Source organism: Triticum aestivum, chromosome 4A (genome assembly GCF_018294505.1).
Source record: "Triticum aestivum cultivar Chinese Spring chromosome 4A, IWGSC CS RefSeq v2.1, whole genome shotgun sequence".
In the NCBI taxonomy this organism is placed as follows: Eukaryota; Viridiplantae; Streptophyta; class Magnoliopsida; order Poales; family Poaceae; genus Triticum; species Triticum aestivum.
This window is the reverse complement of record NC_057803.1, coordinates 722487612-722502490: the sequence shown is the minus strand read 5'-3', so window position 1 is coordinate 722502490 and position 14879 is coordinate 722487612. Positions and strand designations below refer to the sequence as shown.

Here is a 14879-nt window from a genome sequence, read left to right as displayed (position 1 = left end):
CGGATACCCCCTAATCCAGGACTCCCTCAGTAGCCCTTGAACCAGGCTTCAATGACGATGAGTTCGGCGCGCAGATTGTCTTCGGCATTGCAAGGCGGATTCCATCTCCGAATACTCCGTAGAGGATTTTGAACACAAGAATCGTGTCCGGCTCTGCAAGACAAATTTCACATACCACCGTAGAGAGAACAATATTCCACAAATCTAATCTGCTGACAACTTTAGATAACGTGACATCACGCCATGGCTGGGTCTTTATCGAACCGTTTGTTCACAACCAGCCACCGCACATATTGCGAGGCGGTTTCCTTGGCACGTCTTGTTGAAGCAGAGATTGTGTCCCCTTATCACGGGATTCTCATTAATACGGGTACGGGTAACCCAACCATGCCATTTAACGTGGCGCTTGGAAAATAAACGATTTTAACAGGCAAGTGGGGAGGCGCACAGTTTTCACCGCCTCTATAAAAAGACAAGGATTCCCCATTTTCACCCACGCCTTCTTCCTCCTTTACTCATCCATTCTCGCACTCTCGAGCCCCAGCGCCCAAGTTCTCACCTTCTCCGTAGGACCATTCGCAGCATGTCCGGAGCGGGAGACAAGTGGATGGCCTCCTCCGTCACGGAGGAGGACATTACCAAGCTTCGGGCGGCCGGATACCTGGCCGCAAATGTCGCGCACAGGCTTCCAGCGGAGGGACAGATCACCCCCACCCCAAAGTCTCGGGAAAGAGTAGTGTTCCTCTCTCATTTCGTCCGTGGACTAGGATTTCCACTTCACCCATTTGTCCGCGGGCTCATGTTTTACTATGGGCTAGATTTTCATGATCTAGCTCCAAATTTCGTCCTCAACATCTCAACGTTATCGTCGTGTGCGAGGCCTTCCTCCGCATCAAGCCCCACTTTGGCATGTGGCTACAAATCTTCTGCGTGAAGCTGAAGATCATGAGCGGCGAGCAAGCGGAGAGCGGAGGCGCCATGGTGGGCAGAATGCCCAACGTTACCTGGCTTTATGGCTCCTTCGTGGAGACCATGAAAGGGTGGTAATCGGGGTGGTTCTATATCACCGAGCTGCGCGACGCCAACTGGGCGGCGGCCCCCGAATTCAGATCCGGCATCCCCATGCGGCTCACCTCCTGGAAAAAAAGGGTCTGGCCTGGAGTGAACCTGCGGAGCTGACCGGACTCCAGAACTGCATCATAAATATGATAGACAAGAAGATCAAGCTCGTCAACGTGGTCCAGGTCATGCTCGTCCGCCGGACCCTCCCGTGTCAAAGATGGGCATTCAATATGTGGGAGTTCGATCCAGCCGAACACCAGATGCTGCGAGAGCTTTTTGACATGACGCATAAGGATGTCTGGAAGGTGCTGTTCAAGGCCGGCGAAGTTCCTCCTCCCACTTCTGAGGACCACGGACTCAGCGCCACGCGACTCGCCAATCCGGTAAGTTCTCTGAACATCACAAGATGTACCTTTCCCAAGATATTCGTGGGAGGATTTTAAGTCACCATGCTTATCCAAACAGGATTACGTGGCGACGGCGGAGCGGATCGACTGTCCAGTTCCGCTGCCGGAAGATCCAGCAACCGCACTCCTGACGGAGATGCTAGCTCCAGCGCCTTACAAGGTGCCGGAGAAGAAGGCCGAAAAGAACTCCACGGGGACCAGGAAGGGTCTCCGGCGCAAGGTTGCACCGGACGCCTCGTCCGAAGACGATGAGGCGCGCTCCTCCCATGAAGGGGAGGAGAAGAAGAGGAAGGCCGCCCCATCCGGGGAGGCCAAAAGGTCCAAGAAAGCGGCCACAGGGACCAGGAAAGGTCTCCGGCGCAGGGTCGTAATAGACTCGTCGTTCGAGGACGGCGAGGCAGATTCCTCCCACGGAGACGGGGGAAACATGAAGAAATTCCCCCTCCCTGCATTGGGGAGGAGAACAAAAGAAAAGCCGCCCCACAGGGGGAGGCTAGGACGCCGAAGAAGGGGAAGGCATCCCTTCCGAATCACTCCACCACGACCGCCTACAGCGAGGATGAATGGTTGCCAGGGGCAAGCCCCTGGCGAGATCGTAAGTATCCGCACTTTGTAATACCTTTCATGCACCTTAACTTCATAGTTTGTAATAACGCTGAACACGCATATGCAGTCCGGCCGGGTCCCATCTCGAGGTATCCTCTTCGGATGGGTCTCTGAGTGAGTCGGAGATCAATTCACTCCCGACGGCCACCTCCCCTCGCCCCGCGGATGACACTGAGGTGTTGTCCCAAAGGATACCGGAATAGGGGGCGGCGCTTCTGGAGACGCCCTAAGGTGAAATTCCAGATGCCGGGCACATGGGGGGTAAGATCCCCATAGACTATGCTGATGAGAGCCGCAGCAAGTTGGGCTCCTAGCCGGACACTGCACCGGAACCTCTAAAGGTTCCGGATCCAGGTAGGCAGCCCTCGCTAAGGAGGGTGAGCCGGCCATGCTGATGACCTCCATCCCGCCGGAGGCATCGGATAATTTACTGGAAGTGCTTTGCGGCGCTTCCATTGATGAAGAGCACCGTACTCTTATGAGTACGGTGATTGAAAAGGTTTGGTCTGCCAAAAGTGGATTGACCGAAGCCTGCACCAGCCTCCTAACAGGCTTTGAGGTAAGTAATAAAAAGTGTGAGAAATTATCACCCAATAGACAGTAGCCCCTGATACTATGTTTGGTGTTCGGGAAGAAAAGACAAACGGAGGGTCAACTCTAAACCGCAGGAGTCTAACAGCACGTGTCTATGTGAATAAGCAGGCGTTGCTGCTGGCCGCTGCTGCCCGCACAGCGGAGGTCCCCGGACTCAAACAGTACCTGAGGCAGGCCGAAGAAGAGCTCAGCCTCACCAATAGGCAGCTCGAAGAGAACGAAGGTAAGTGATACCCCGTCCGTGTGTCATATAGAGGAGGAAAAATTGGTGACGCTAACAAAAAGCATCATGATTTTTTAATAGGGGCCACGACCGAAGTGGCGGCCCTGAAGAAAGCGCTATTGGAGGCCGAAGACAAGGCGGCCACGGAGCACACTGAGTGTGAAAAGCAAGATGCTCGAGTGAGCGAGGTACAACAAGAGCTCCAGGAGTTTGGCAAGAAGTTTGAGTCCTTGGAGCATGACTTCAAGACGCAAGAGTCTGAGCTTGCAAAGGCCCTCCAGAGCGCGAAAGGCGCCAAGGCTGAAGCCCAAAAGGCCCTTTAGGAAATCCAGGTGGCCAAGAAGATAGCGACGGGTAAGGCATTCATTATGCAAAGCAAGCATGTGGAGGAGACATTTCTTTTACTTACCTGAACTCGGAGCTCTCCAGGGGCATTCGCAGATCTGCCACGCAGCATATTGGATGCCACGGAGTTCTACCGTGCCGAAGAGGGGAGCTCGACGGAGAAGTTGCTCTGGTCCCAGTATACTGGAGACGAACACCCAATGGCCCTAAGTGACCAACTGAAGCAATTGGTCGAACTCCACAAGGCGGCCGAACTGGCCATGAAGGACCTCATAGTCCGGATGTGGCCTAGTGAGCTCCTGCCCGACAGCTACTTCGGCCTTGTAAAGCGGATGGTAAATGCCAGTCCGTGGCTTGAAGTTATTAAGCAATCCGTCTGTATTGAGGGTGCCCGTCGGGCCTTTGCTCGTGCAAAGATGTATTCGGCCAAACTGGATGCAGAGAAGCTGGTGAAGGATGGACCGCCGGAGGGTAAGGCACATCGCTACCCCGAGAAATATTATGATGGTGTTATGAAAGGCGTTTGCCTTGTGGCCGATGAATGTACCAAGGATATAATTTTTGAGTGAATGTACTCATGTCCTTCTGTAATATGAAAACAATTTCTTGTGTGTGATGTAATGCTTTTGGATTTAAAATATTACCTTCTGTGCGGCTGTTTATAAAATTCTGAAAGTAGGCCAGTCGTCGGTTTCCGCCCCCACGTAACTAGTACTAGGGTGTTTGTGATAAACCCAAACACTCTTTATCCAAATTCTTGGTCCTTTAAAGAGGTGTTTAGCGCAGCGAACCAGGCAATCGGACTATACGGCTTTATAACTCTCACTTAGCCATAGGAGTCTATAATTTTAAATTTCAACGCCCTAGCAGTCGGAAGGCCGAACTTGGGGTGCTATACACGCCTAAATCGGATAAGGCCGATTCCTCGCCTTAAGCGGAAAAAATCTTTAAGGATTTAATACCTCTCAAACAGCGACCAGCTCTTGCCGCATCATGACAGTCAGTTCTCGACTTTCTCTACTGAGGTGCTCGTCCGGAAGAACTGGGACACAATCGCAGTAGTCCCCCCGCAAAAAAAAACCCGTCAGTAGTTCTCCCTGCGCTACCTTAGCCGATATAACGGAACGTAAGGTACCAAAACAAGGAAGCCGGACAAATCCAACTATTGACCCAAGACATGATTCGCCGCCTCCTGGATCCGACAGACCGTCGGAAGGGCCGCACCGCGCAGATCAGGACGCCCGCGCCGCCGTGGGTCCGGGAACGGGAGAAAAGACCACCCGCCGCCACCGTCGCACGCACGGGCTTTGCCCGGCGCCGACCATCGGCAGCGGCGGAGGGGGAGAAGGGCGCTGGAGGGACTAGGCGGCGGCGGCGGAGTCCTCCCGAGTCGCCCGCAGGGAGGCAACCCGAGAGGGACGTAAGGGTTAGTGCAAATGTAATAAAGTGGCAGGGAGGGTAATACAAGCACCGTCAGAAACCCAAACTGAATAGAGTGGGAAAAAAACTGATGGAGATTTGGTCGAAGAGATACACACATGGAAGCAAGGCATTTCATGGGGACGAAATGTTAACCGATGAAATGTTAACGCCTCCTGTTAGAAGCGGGAAAAACATGGTCAGAAACCGAAACTGAATCGAGTGCAAAGTGCAAACTGATGTAGATTTGGTCGGAAGAGGTACACGCATGGAAGCAGGAGTTTCATAGTGGCAGCCTAACTGCAGCATCCAGCAGGGGTCAACTGAACCTCGTCTTCACCGCAGATCATCTTCGCTGTTAAACGGCAAGAAAACAGAAGAGAAGGGAGATAGATTGTAAGTGCCTAGTAACTAACATCAACAGGAAGATAGATTGTACAGTACTCCCTCCGTAAACTTAGTGATCAGTTTACGGAGGGAGTACTGTACTTGCTACTGAACGAAAGATAAAGTAGCTAGCTGACCTGTCGCTCCCCGTCGTCACCACCGCCACCTGGGGGGGAGGAGCTCTCTCCCGCTGCTGCAGGGTCAGGATGGAGAGATGATTCCTGTCCCTCCGTTGGTTCCTCCACTTGTACTACAGTAGTGGATCCTTGGAAGATGTCACCCAGGTCGTGGTGGCTCCAGTCCTCGAGGAGTCGCAGAACAGGATGGTTGGGGTGCACGCCCAGATCACCTTGCAGCGCACCAAGCCTAATGGCAACCTGCAATGGGCAAATTGTATCTTTTCCATGTGGGGCGAGGTGCCGTCCTCAAATCTCACTTCTTTCACTTCACTACAGGCACTAAAATCAAGTTTTCTGAGATTTTGGAATGCTCCCTCTCCGAAGACTAGCTTACCTCCAACATAAGCATTCTTGGAAAAACCAAGAAGCTTGAGGTTCGGCAGTGTCCCTAATAAGTCCATTGTTTTACTTTTACCTCCCATCAGTTTGCTCCCCTGTAGGTAAATCTTCAACAAATGCATCAAACTCCCAATCCAGTCTGGTATCTCTCCAAGAAATCCATTCAGCTTGAGGCTCTTCATGAGTGGGGGAGGAGAGGAAACAGAATGCAGCCAATCAAGTTTTCCAAACGAGCAAGCCCAGTTCCAGCTATCAGCATCCACATGAAGAGAGCGGAGGGAAGATAGCTTCTCGATAGCCTCACAGAGTACCTTGCACTTCTGCTCGGTGGCACCAGCTGTTCCCACTCGTAGCTTCCTAAGCCGCATAAGCTCTCCCAACTCTTTAACTGCCTTGCTGCTGGTTCGTTTCACATCCACAACCTCTAGTACTTGTAAGACTTTAAGGTTGCTGAACCCTTTCGGGATCCTCACACCCACTGACACAGAACAACAGCTAGAACAGGCCATGTGTAGCTCTGCAATTTTCTCGGCGTGCTCATCAGGATCAACAAACTGTGTGAACGGCATTGGCAAGCAGAGTGTGTGCATCAAGCAATCTTTGGGGCTATGTAGATCAAAATAGGAGTACTCATATTTTCTTGTACACCGGAGGCTAAAGAGGCACTCAAGTTTACTAATCTCATTTGGTAGGGTTGATATATGAGTGTTCCTTATGTCCAATTTCTGCAAGAAGTGTAATTTTCCTATGGATCTTGGAAGCTTATAAATATTTGTATACCCTTATCATAGAATAGATTCACATATTTCAAGTGACGGAACAACCTTATATTATTGATATCTATCTGTGTGGCTCCAAAATGTGGATCCTCTAGATCCAAGGCTCTTAGAATCCTCCCGTCACGTGAACAAAGTGAAGGTGATGACTCCACAGGTCTGTCACCAAACATGGTTATTGACCGCACATGGCTCCAATCAATGCCTATATCTTGGCACTTGCTACCATGGTATGCTACATGGCGAAAGTTGCCCTCCACGGCACTGGTTACATCATCTCCCACCAAGTACACAAAATTTTCCTCTCTAGCAATTGAGGCCATGACATCACGCATGATATCATGGATTCGGCAACTCTTAATGTCCCCTTCTATGCTCACTTTTGAGGGTTGAATCATGCTACGGTTGATAAGCTCAGTGAAATAACTTATTCCAACATCATGTAAGTGTATCCCATCCTTGGCTCTGACAAGTCCCTCAGCTATCCATCTCTCTACCAGACGCCTCCTTTTTATTTCAGAATCCTCAGGAAAAATGCTCAAATAGAGAAAGCATGATTTGAGATGAGATGGCAGGTGGTTGTAACTGAGAGTCACTATCGACCTCATTGCTTCGAGGCTAGGGTTGATCTCGAGCTCCGAGGGAATCTGCTTATAAATACTTTCCCACTCTGACAGTTTTTTGGTGGCAAGCATGCCTCCTATAGTGAGTACAGCCAGTGGTAGACCACCACACTTCTTTACTATTTTAGCGACCACGGTCTTCATGGTCTCATCATTTTCAATGTCTTTCTGCGTTTTCCTACTCTTTCTTAGTAGCAAATTTGTGGCATCATCTGCTTGCAGGTGCTTAAGATGGTAGATAAGCGATTCAGAAGTGCATTGCTCAGCCAATCCCACATCTCGTGTTGTTACTATTATTCGGCTACCTCTATTGTTTCTAATAGGAAAAGCAAAATTTGTGATCCAATTCCAAGCATCGATGGACCACAAATCATCAAGAACAATAAAGTACCTCTTCTCCTCTAGCTCTTTCCTGAGGTATATGCCGAGATCATCTACTTGCAATGACTTGCCTTCAAGATCTTTCAAGCATTTCTTCATTGAATCGGTACCCAAAAGTTGCCTAATCATGTCCTTGAGCATCTCTATCTTGGAAAAGGACTGCGAGACGGTGACCCATGCACAACAAGAAAATGTGTTCTTAATGTCTTCCTTACTTTCAAATGCCTTCCTTGCGAGAGTAGTCTTGCCTAAACCACCCATGCCAACAACACATATCACCTTGCAAAGACCATCTCTGGAGTTGACATCCACCATCTCAATCAGCTCTTGTTTAGCCTTAGCAAAGTGTTGAGTAAATAGGCAATTTCTCGATTAAATTAATCCATGAGTAAATCACTAGCATGGCATTGACTAAGTTGATGACGTACTGACTCTGATCTAAACATGTACGTACTAAGCAAACAGTAGACAAATCTACACATACTGCTAGTACTGCTAATATGAAAATAATCAGGAGCGGGATAAACGAGTTATACCCTCCAGTAGGCCACGCAGAGGCCGCGGCTTTGGTGGCAGCAGCGGCGTCCTCGGCGACCTTCTTGTCGGCTTCAGCTTTCTCGGCGGCGGCACGGTCGGCGTCGGTGGACATGGTGATGACGAAGGCGACGCGGACGTAGAGGAAGTAGACGATCGGAAGCGAGCAGTCGCGTAATCGCTGCCCAAAAACCTATTCGCCCCTTACAGGAACCAGAAGGGCGTGGTTTGGCAAAAATAAGCGCGTAGGTGTGAGCTCGGCTCGGCTCAATCCCGCAACCCGCGGCGCGGCGCGGCGCGGCGCGGCGGGCGGCGGAGGAGGAGTGCGCGAGGGCCTCTTCTCTTCTCAAGCTCCAATAGCATGTAGAAGAGAAACCCTTATAAACCACTCCAACTCTCCTTCCACTTCCGGGGTGGGACTAAACTTCCCACCACACCTAGTGCCATATAACCCACATGGGCCCTTAGAGATTTTTCAGAAATTGCAATATGGGCCTAGAGCCCATCTCAGATTTCAGCAATCCCCCACCAGATCTCGAGTGCCCATTGTGTCCTCTGTTCCAATTGCTGTTTCGATATACCAGTGTTTCACTAAAGACCTGTTAAGATTGAACTTCACCTAGAACAAGTGGCTACACTCCTTCACAACTGAACAATGGACTATGCCTTGAATTGTCAGTTTGGCGTAAAGAAGTTTCACTACATGTCTTACTAGTACTAGGCTGCCGAAGGCTGACCCCTCGGGTGGAGCATATAAGTCACACTCCTGGCCTATTCATGAGCTTACTAGAGATCACCCCAATCTCATAGACAGTGACCAGCAGTCGGGCTCATATAGGTGTGTTCCTCCAAAGATCGCTCTGTAGGATAGCATCTTGCTTTTATAAGCTTTGGAACACATTGAGACCGTAGTCATCCTACCATACAGTATCGAGAGTATTGCATCTCCAACGGAGTGGGTTAGTATAGTTACTCTCCTCAGTTCACCACTGGCTTGTTTTCCCAGGTCCTAGTTCACGGGATCTCCGATCATATAGGTTGGGTTACCACCATGGCAACTCATGTGGGTCTCATACCCATCTCCCTCGATGCATTATCTATCACAACACGTGATAGCCCTTTTGTAAAGGGATCTGCCAGATTCTTAGCCGTATGGACATAGTCCAACGCTATCACTCCGGAGTTTCTTAATTTTCTGACAGCTTTTAATCTCATTCTTATGTGTTTAGTGGACTTCATGTTGTCCTTTGAACTCTTCACCTTGGTGATGACAGTCTGATTGTCACAGTTCATAAGGATAGCCGGAACCGGTTTATCAACCAATGGCAAGTCCATCAAAAGATCTCGAAGCCATCTCGCTTCAACACCAGATGTGTCTAATGCCGTTAATTCTGCTTCCATTGTCGATCTCGTTAAGATCGTTTGCTTGCAAGACTTCCAGGAAACAGCGCCACCTCCAAGAGTAAACATATACCCAGTTGTGGCCTTCATCTCATCAGCATCAGAGATCCAATTCGCATCACTATACCCTTCAAGTACCGACGGGTATCCGGTATAGTGAAGTCCATAGTTCATAGTACCTTTCAGATAGCGCATAACTCTCTCAACAGCATGCCAATGTACATCACCCGGTTTGGAAACAAACCGGCTCAGTTTGCTCACAGCAAACGCGATGTCAGGCCTCGTTGCGCTCGCTAGGTACATCAGTGAACCAATGATTTGAGAGTATCTCAATTGATCTTTAGCCATGCCTTTGGACTTTCGAATCAATACGCTAGGATCATATGGTGTTTGAGATGGTGTGCAGTCCGAATATCCAAAACGACTCAACACCTTCTCAACGTAATGGGATTGCAGAAGTGTGATCCCACCCTCATTATCTCTCAGTAGCTTGATGTTCAAGATAACATCAACCACACCAAGGTCTTTCATCTCAAAGTTCTGAGATAGAAACGATTTGACCTCCTCAATGACTTTGAGGTTTGTTCCGAATATCAGTATGTCATCAACATACAAGCACAGTATAACTCCTTCGCCCCCACCATGGCGATAGTATACACATTTGTCAGCCTCATTAACAACGAAACCAACAGATGTCAGAGTTGTATTAAACTTATCATGCCATTGCTTAGGTGCTTGTTTCAGGCCATATAAGGATTTTATCAACCTACACACCTTTCTTTCCTGACCATCTATCACAAAGCCATCAGGCTGTTGCATGTAGATTTCCTCCTTTAGCTCTCCATTTAGAAAAGCCGTCTTAACATCCATCTGATGGACGAGAAGACCATGTGAGGCCGCCAACGAGAGTAATACTCGAATGGTGGTCAGTCTAGCCACAAGTGAATAAGTATCAAAGAAATCTTCCTCTTCTTGCTGGTCATAGCCCTTGGCCACAAGCCTAGCCTTGTACTTTTCAATCGTACCATCGGGCCTAAGCTTCTTTTTGAACACCCACTTACATCCCAGTGGTTTGCAACCATAGGGACGGTCAGTGATCTCCCATGTCCCGTTAGCCATGATGGAATCCATCTCGCTACGGACCGCATCCTTCCAGTAGTCAGCTTCTGGAGAGGCATACGCTTCTGAAATAGAAGTGGGAGTATCATCCACGAGGTACACGAAGAAATCATCACCAAAGGTCTTTGCAGTCCTTTGTCTCTTGCCCCTACCAAGGGTTTCCTCGTCATCCTCCTCGGGATTTTCATCATGTGTTTGTTCATAATATTCCATAGGGATGGCAGGTTCAGGAGTCTCCTCAGATTCCTGTCTAGAAGTGCTTTGCATATCTCTCATAGGAAAAATATCCTCAAAGAATGTAGCATCCTTAGACTCCATAATTGTACCGATCTTCTGGTCAGGTACCTCAGATTTCACTACTAGAAATCTATAGCCAACGCTGTTCTTAGCGTAGCCCAAATTAATGCAGTCCACGGTCTTATGTCCAAGCTTACGCTTTTTGGGGATCGGCACGTTGACTTTCGCCAAACAGCCCCAAGTGCGCAAGTACGAGAGTGTCGTCCTTCTCTTTGCCCATTTCTCATAGGGAGTGATCTCACTATCCTTTGTCGGAACTTTATTCAGGACATGACATGCCGTCAATATAGCCTCCTCCCACCATGCCTTGGATAAACCCGATGTATCTAACATGGCGTTAACCAAATCAGTTAGAGTACGGTTTTTCCGCTCGGCAACCCCGTTTGACTGGGGTGAATAGGGAGGCGTCCTCTCATGAATAATGTCGTGTTCCGCACAGAAGGAATCAAACTCACTCGAGAAGTACTCTCCACCACGATCTGACCGGACTCGTTTAATTTTCTTTTCAAGTTGATTTTCAACTTCTGCCTTATAGATTTTAAAGTAGTGTAGAGCCTCATCTTTATTATTTAACAGATACACATAGCAATATCTAGTGGAATCATCTATCAATGTCATGAAGTATCTCTTTCCACCTTTAGTCAACACACCATTTATCTCACAAAGATCAGAATGTATGAGTTCTAATGGTGCCAGGTGTCTCTCCTCCGCGTCCTTATGAGGCTTGCGAGGTTGCTTAGCTTGCACACATGAAAGGCACTTAGAACCTTTGGCTAAAGTGAAACTCGGGGTTAAATCCAACTTGGCTAGCCGCGTCATAACACCAAAACTAATGTGACAAAGACGTGAATGCCAAACTTCAGATTCATTAACATTCGAATGAATATGGTTCACAACTTTATTACAAAAATCTGCGAGGGAAAGGCGGAACATCCCTCCGCTCTCATAACCTTTTCCAACAAAGAGTCCATATTTTGTAACAACTAATTTATTAGACTCGAAAACCAACTTAAACCCTTCTCTACATAGAAGGGAGCCACTAACGAGGTTCTTCTTGATGGCGGGGACATGCTGCACGTTCTTCAGCTGCACGATCCTTCCCGAAGTAAACTTCAGATCGACCGTGCCAACACCATGAACAGAAGCACTCGCGCCATTCCCCATCAATACGGACCCGTAACCTGTGACCTGGTAAGAAGTGAACAATGAAATGTCAGCACACACATGAACACCTGCACCTGTGTCCACCCACCAATCGTTGGGTTGAAACACTGAAAAAACAGTAAATAAATTACCGTACCCAGATGCACCATTCTCATTGTTGCCCACAATCATGTTGACAGACTTGGAGTCCTGTCCTGACTTCTTGTACTTGTTTGGGCACTTGTTGGCCCAATGTTCAACCGAACCACAAGTAAAGCAGCCCTCGTCCTTCTTATTCTTCTTGAAGGTCTTCTTACCCTTCTTCTTAAAGTCGGTATTGTGTTGGACACCGTTCTTTCCCTTGGGCTTGTGGGAGTTGAAGTTCTTCTGGTTCACCATGTTGGCAACAGAAGTCCCTTCGGCCCCTTTTCCGTGCGAGTCTTTTGTCCTCGAATTCTGCTCAACACTCAGATGGCCAATGACATCCTCCACAGAGAATTCACGCCTCTGATGTTTCAGAGTGGTGGCAAAGTTCCTCCAGGAATTAGGGAGCTTAGCGATTATGCAGCCCGCGACAAACTTGCCCGGTAACTCGCACTTGAGAAGCTCAAGTTCCTTAACAATGCATATTATCTCATGAGCCTGCTCCAATACAGGACGGTTTTCAACCATCTTGTAATCGTGGAACTGCTCTATAATATACATCTCGCTCCCTGCATCGGCGGCCCCGAATTTAGATTCGAGCGCCTCCCACAAGTCCTTGGCGACATGCACATGTAAATATGCGTCGACCAGTTTATCTCCGATCACGCTAAGAACTGCTCCGAGAAACACAATGGTAGCCTCCTTGAACGCCTTCTCCTGTTCAGGAGCAATCGTTCCCGTGGAGACACCGGTGACCCAGAACACGTTCATAGCCGTGAGCCATAACGTGGTCTTAGTCTGCCAACGCTTGAAGTATGTACCGGTAAACTTATCCGGTTTCAGTGCAGCGGCAAAGCCACTTGCCGAGAAATTCCTACACATAATAGGTTTTTGGATTGTTGAGTAAATAGGCAATTTCTCGATTAAATTAATCCATGAGTAAATCACTAGCATGGCATTGACTAAGTTGATGACGTACTGACTCTGATCTAAACATGCACGTACTAAGCAAACAGTAGACAAATCTACACATACTGCTAGTACTGCTAATATGAAAATAATCAGGAGCGGGATAAACGAGTTATACCCTCCAGTAGGCCACGCAGAGGCCGCGGCTTTGGTGGCAGCAGCGGCGTCCTCGGCGACCTTTTTGTCGGCTTCAGCTTTCTCGGCGTCGGTGGACATGGTGATGACGAAGGCGACGCGGACGTAGAGGAAGTAGACGATCGGAAGCGAGCAGTCGCGTAATCGCTGCCCAAAAACCTATTCGCCCCTCACCCCGTACAGGAACCAGAAGGGCGTGGTTTCGGAGACCTGCTCTCCCGTCGACCGTGTACGTGGCGGACGGGATGGAGTCACCGGCGGCAGCAGCAGCAAAGCTCGGCTCGGCTCAATCCCGCGTAGGTGTGAGCTCGGCTCGGCTCAATCCCGCAACCCGCGTCGCGTCGCGTCGTGACGAGGCGAGGCGTGGCGTGGCGAGGCGGGCGGCGGAGGAGGAGTGCGCGAGGGCCTCTTCTCTTCTCAAGCTCCAATAGCATGTAGAAGAGAAACCCTTATAAACCACTCCAACTCTCCTTCCACTTCCGGGGTGGGACTAAACTTCCCACCACACCTAGTGCCATATAACCCACATGGGCCCTTAGAGATTTTTCAGAAATTGCAATATGGGTCTAGAGCCCATCTCAGATTTCAGCACAAAGCCCACAAGCTCTGCCTCATCAATGTTGCTAGCTGAGTGGCTGCGAATATCTTCCGTGTAGGAATTCACCTCATCAATGCTGCTGGAGGCATCAACGGTGATCAAGTTGTAGCGTGTGTTCCTGCTGCTCACCTCTTCTACTCTTGCTTTGAGGTCACGGATTTGGCTGGCAATCCGATGGCGGTCTTTCAGCTTAAGCAGCCGTCGAGACCTGCTCTGGCTTCCCACATGCACCATAAATTACCGAAAAAGGGTTTCCCCTGCTTTGTATACAAAGCAACCAACCGAATCATACAGGAATAGGTGCTGGGGCGGAAGCAGCACAGTCACGCCCAAAAGAAACAACAGAGAAAGAGCAAAAGAAACAAATGCCAACAACGGCGGATCAACAAAAACAAAGAAGCCTCGCGATCGCTAGGCCCACCGGGCTCATTCACGAGGCTCCAAGACTTCGAAGCGCCGGCACCAATCAACACCTGCAAGAAGGATCGCGACGATGACGACACTGCTGCCAAGGGTTTTCCCCGGTACACGACGAGGCGAGAGGAAGAGTAGCCCCTGACGCCCTCCCGGAAGGTCAGGCGGCACCCACAGGCGCCACCGCGCCGGAGTCGGCCACGCCGACAGGGGTTTCCCCCGATCCCAACCCGCACCTCGGGCGCTCCGGATCCCGCCACCAAACCAACCACCACCCTGCGCCAACGCGGTCATGAGGCCTCCACGCCGTCTCACCATGGCACCGTAAAGTGAGGACAGCACGACGAAGAATCAGAGCCGGGACTAGGGCATCAGCACCATCGGCACGCGGGAGGGCCCCACCTCCACCGTCAGCGACAGTAGCCGTCCGGACGCAATAGCAGGAGCACACCAGGCCCGTAGGCCCACAGGCCCGGCCGAGCCCCCATGGGCCCGTAAAGCTCCCGCCTTCGCGCTGCTGCCGGCACGCCATCGGCGCCGACGCCCCAAGTCCGAGCCGCTCCTTCTCCTCACCGCGCCGCAGACAGCGAGACCATGCCGGGGGGCCGGCCCCCAGGGGCCCAGATGGGGCCCGACGTGCCCGGATCTGGGCCGGGGGCGCGTCGACGGCCACCCAGCACCACCACGCCGCCCCGCCGCCATGGAGCGGCGCCGTCACCACGCCGGCCGCCGGCCGCCACCGCAAGGCCGCCGGACCGCAGCCAAGCCGGGCTGCACCGCCGCC

At 50.3% G+C, this 14879-nt stretch overlaps 1 protein-coding gene and 1 pseudogene across 1 annotated transcript in view; both read right to left on the bottom strand.

The window, feature by feature from the left end:
• Window positions 1-4954: 4954 nt before the first annotated feature.
• LOC123088364 (disease resistance protein RPM1-like) lies at window positions 4955-7617 on the bottom strand (annotated as a pseudogene).
• A 6303-nt stretch (window positions 7618-13920) lies between these two features.
• Window positions 13921-14879, bottom strand: part of LOC123088365 (translation initiation factor IF-2) — a gene marked incomplete in the record, with an annotated part of 2541 nt that continues 1582 nt past the window's right edge. Inside the window, 1 exon segment of the mRNA XM_044510557.1 lies at window positions 13921-14879. Within this exon segment, the coding sequence (XP_044366492.1) occupies window positions 14256-14879 (624 nt within the window).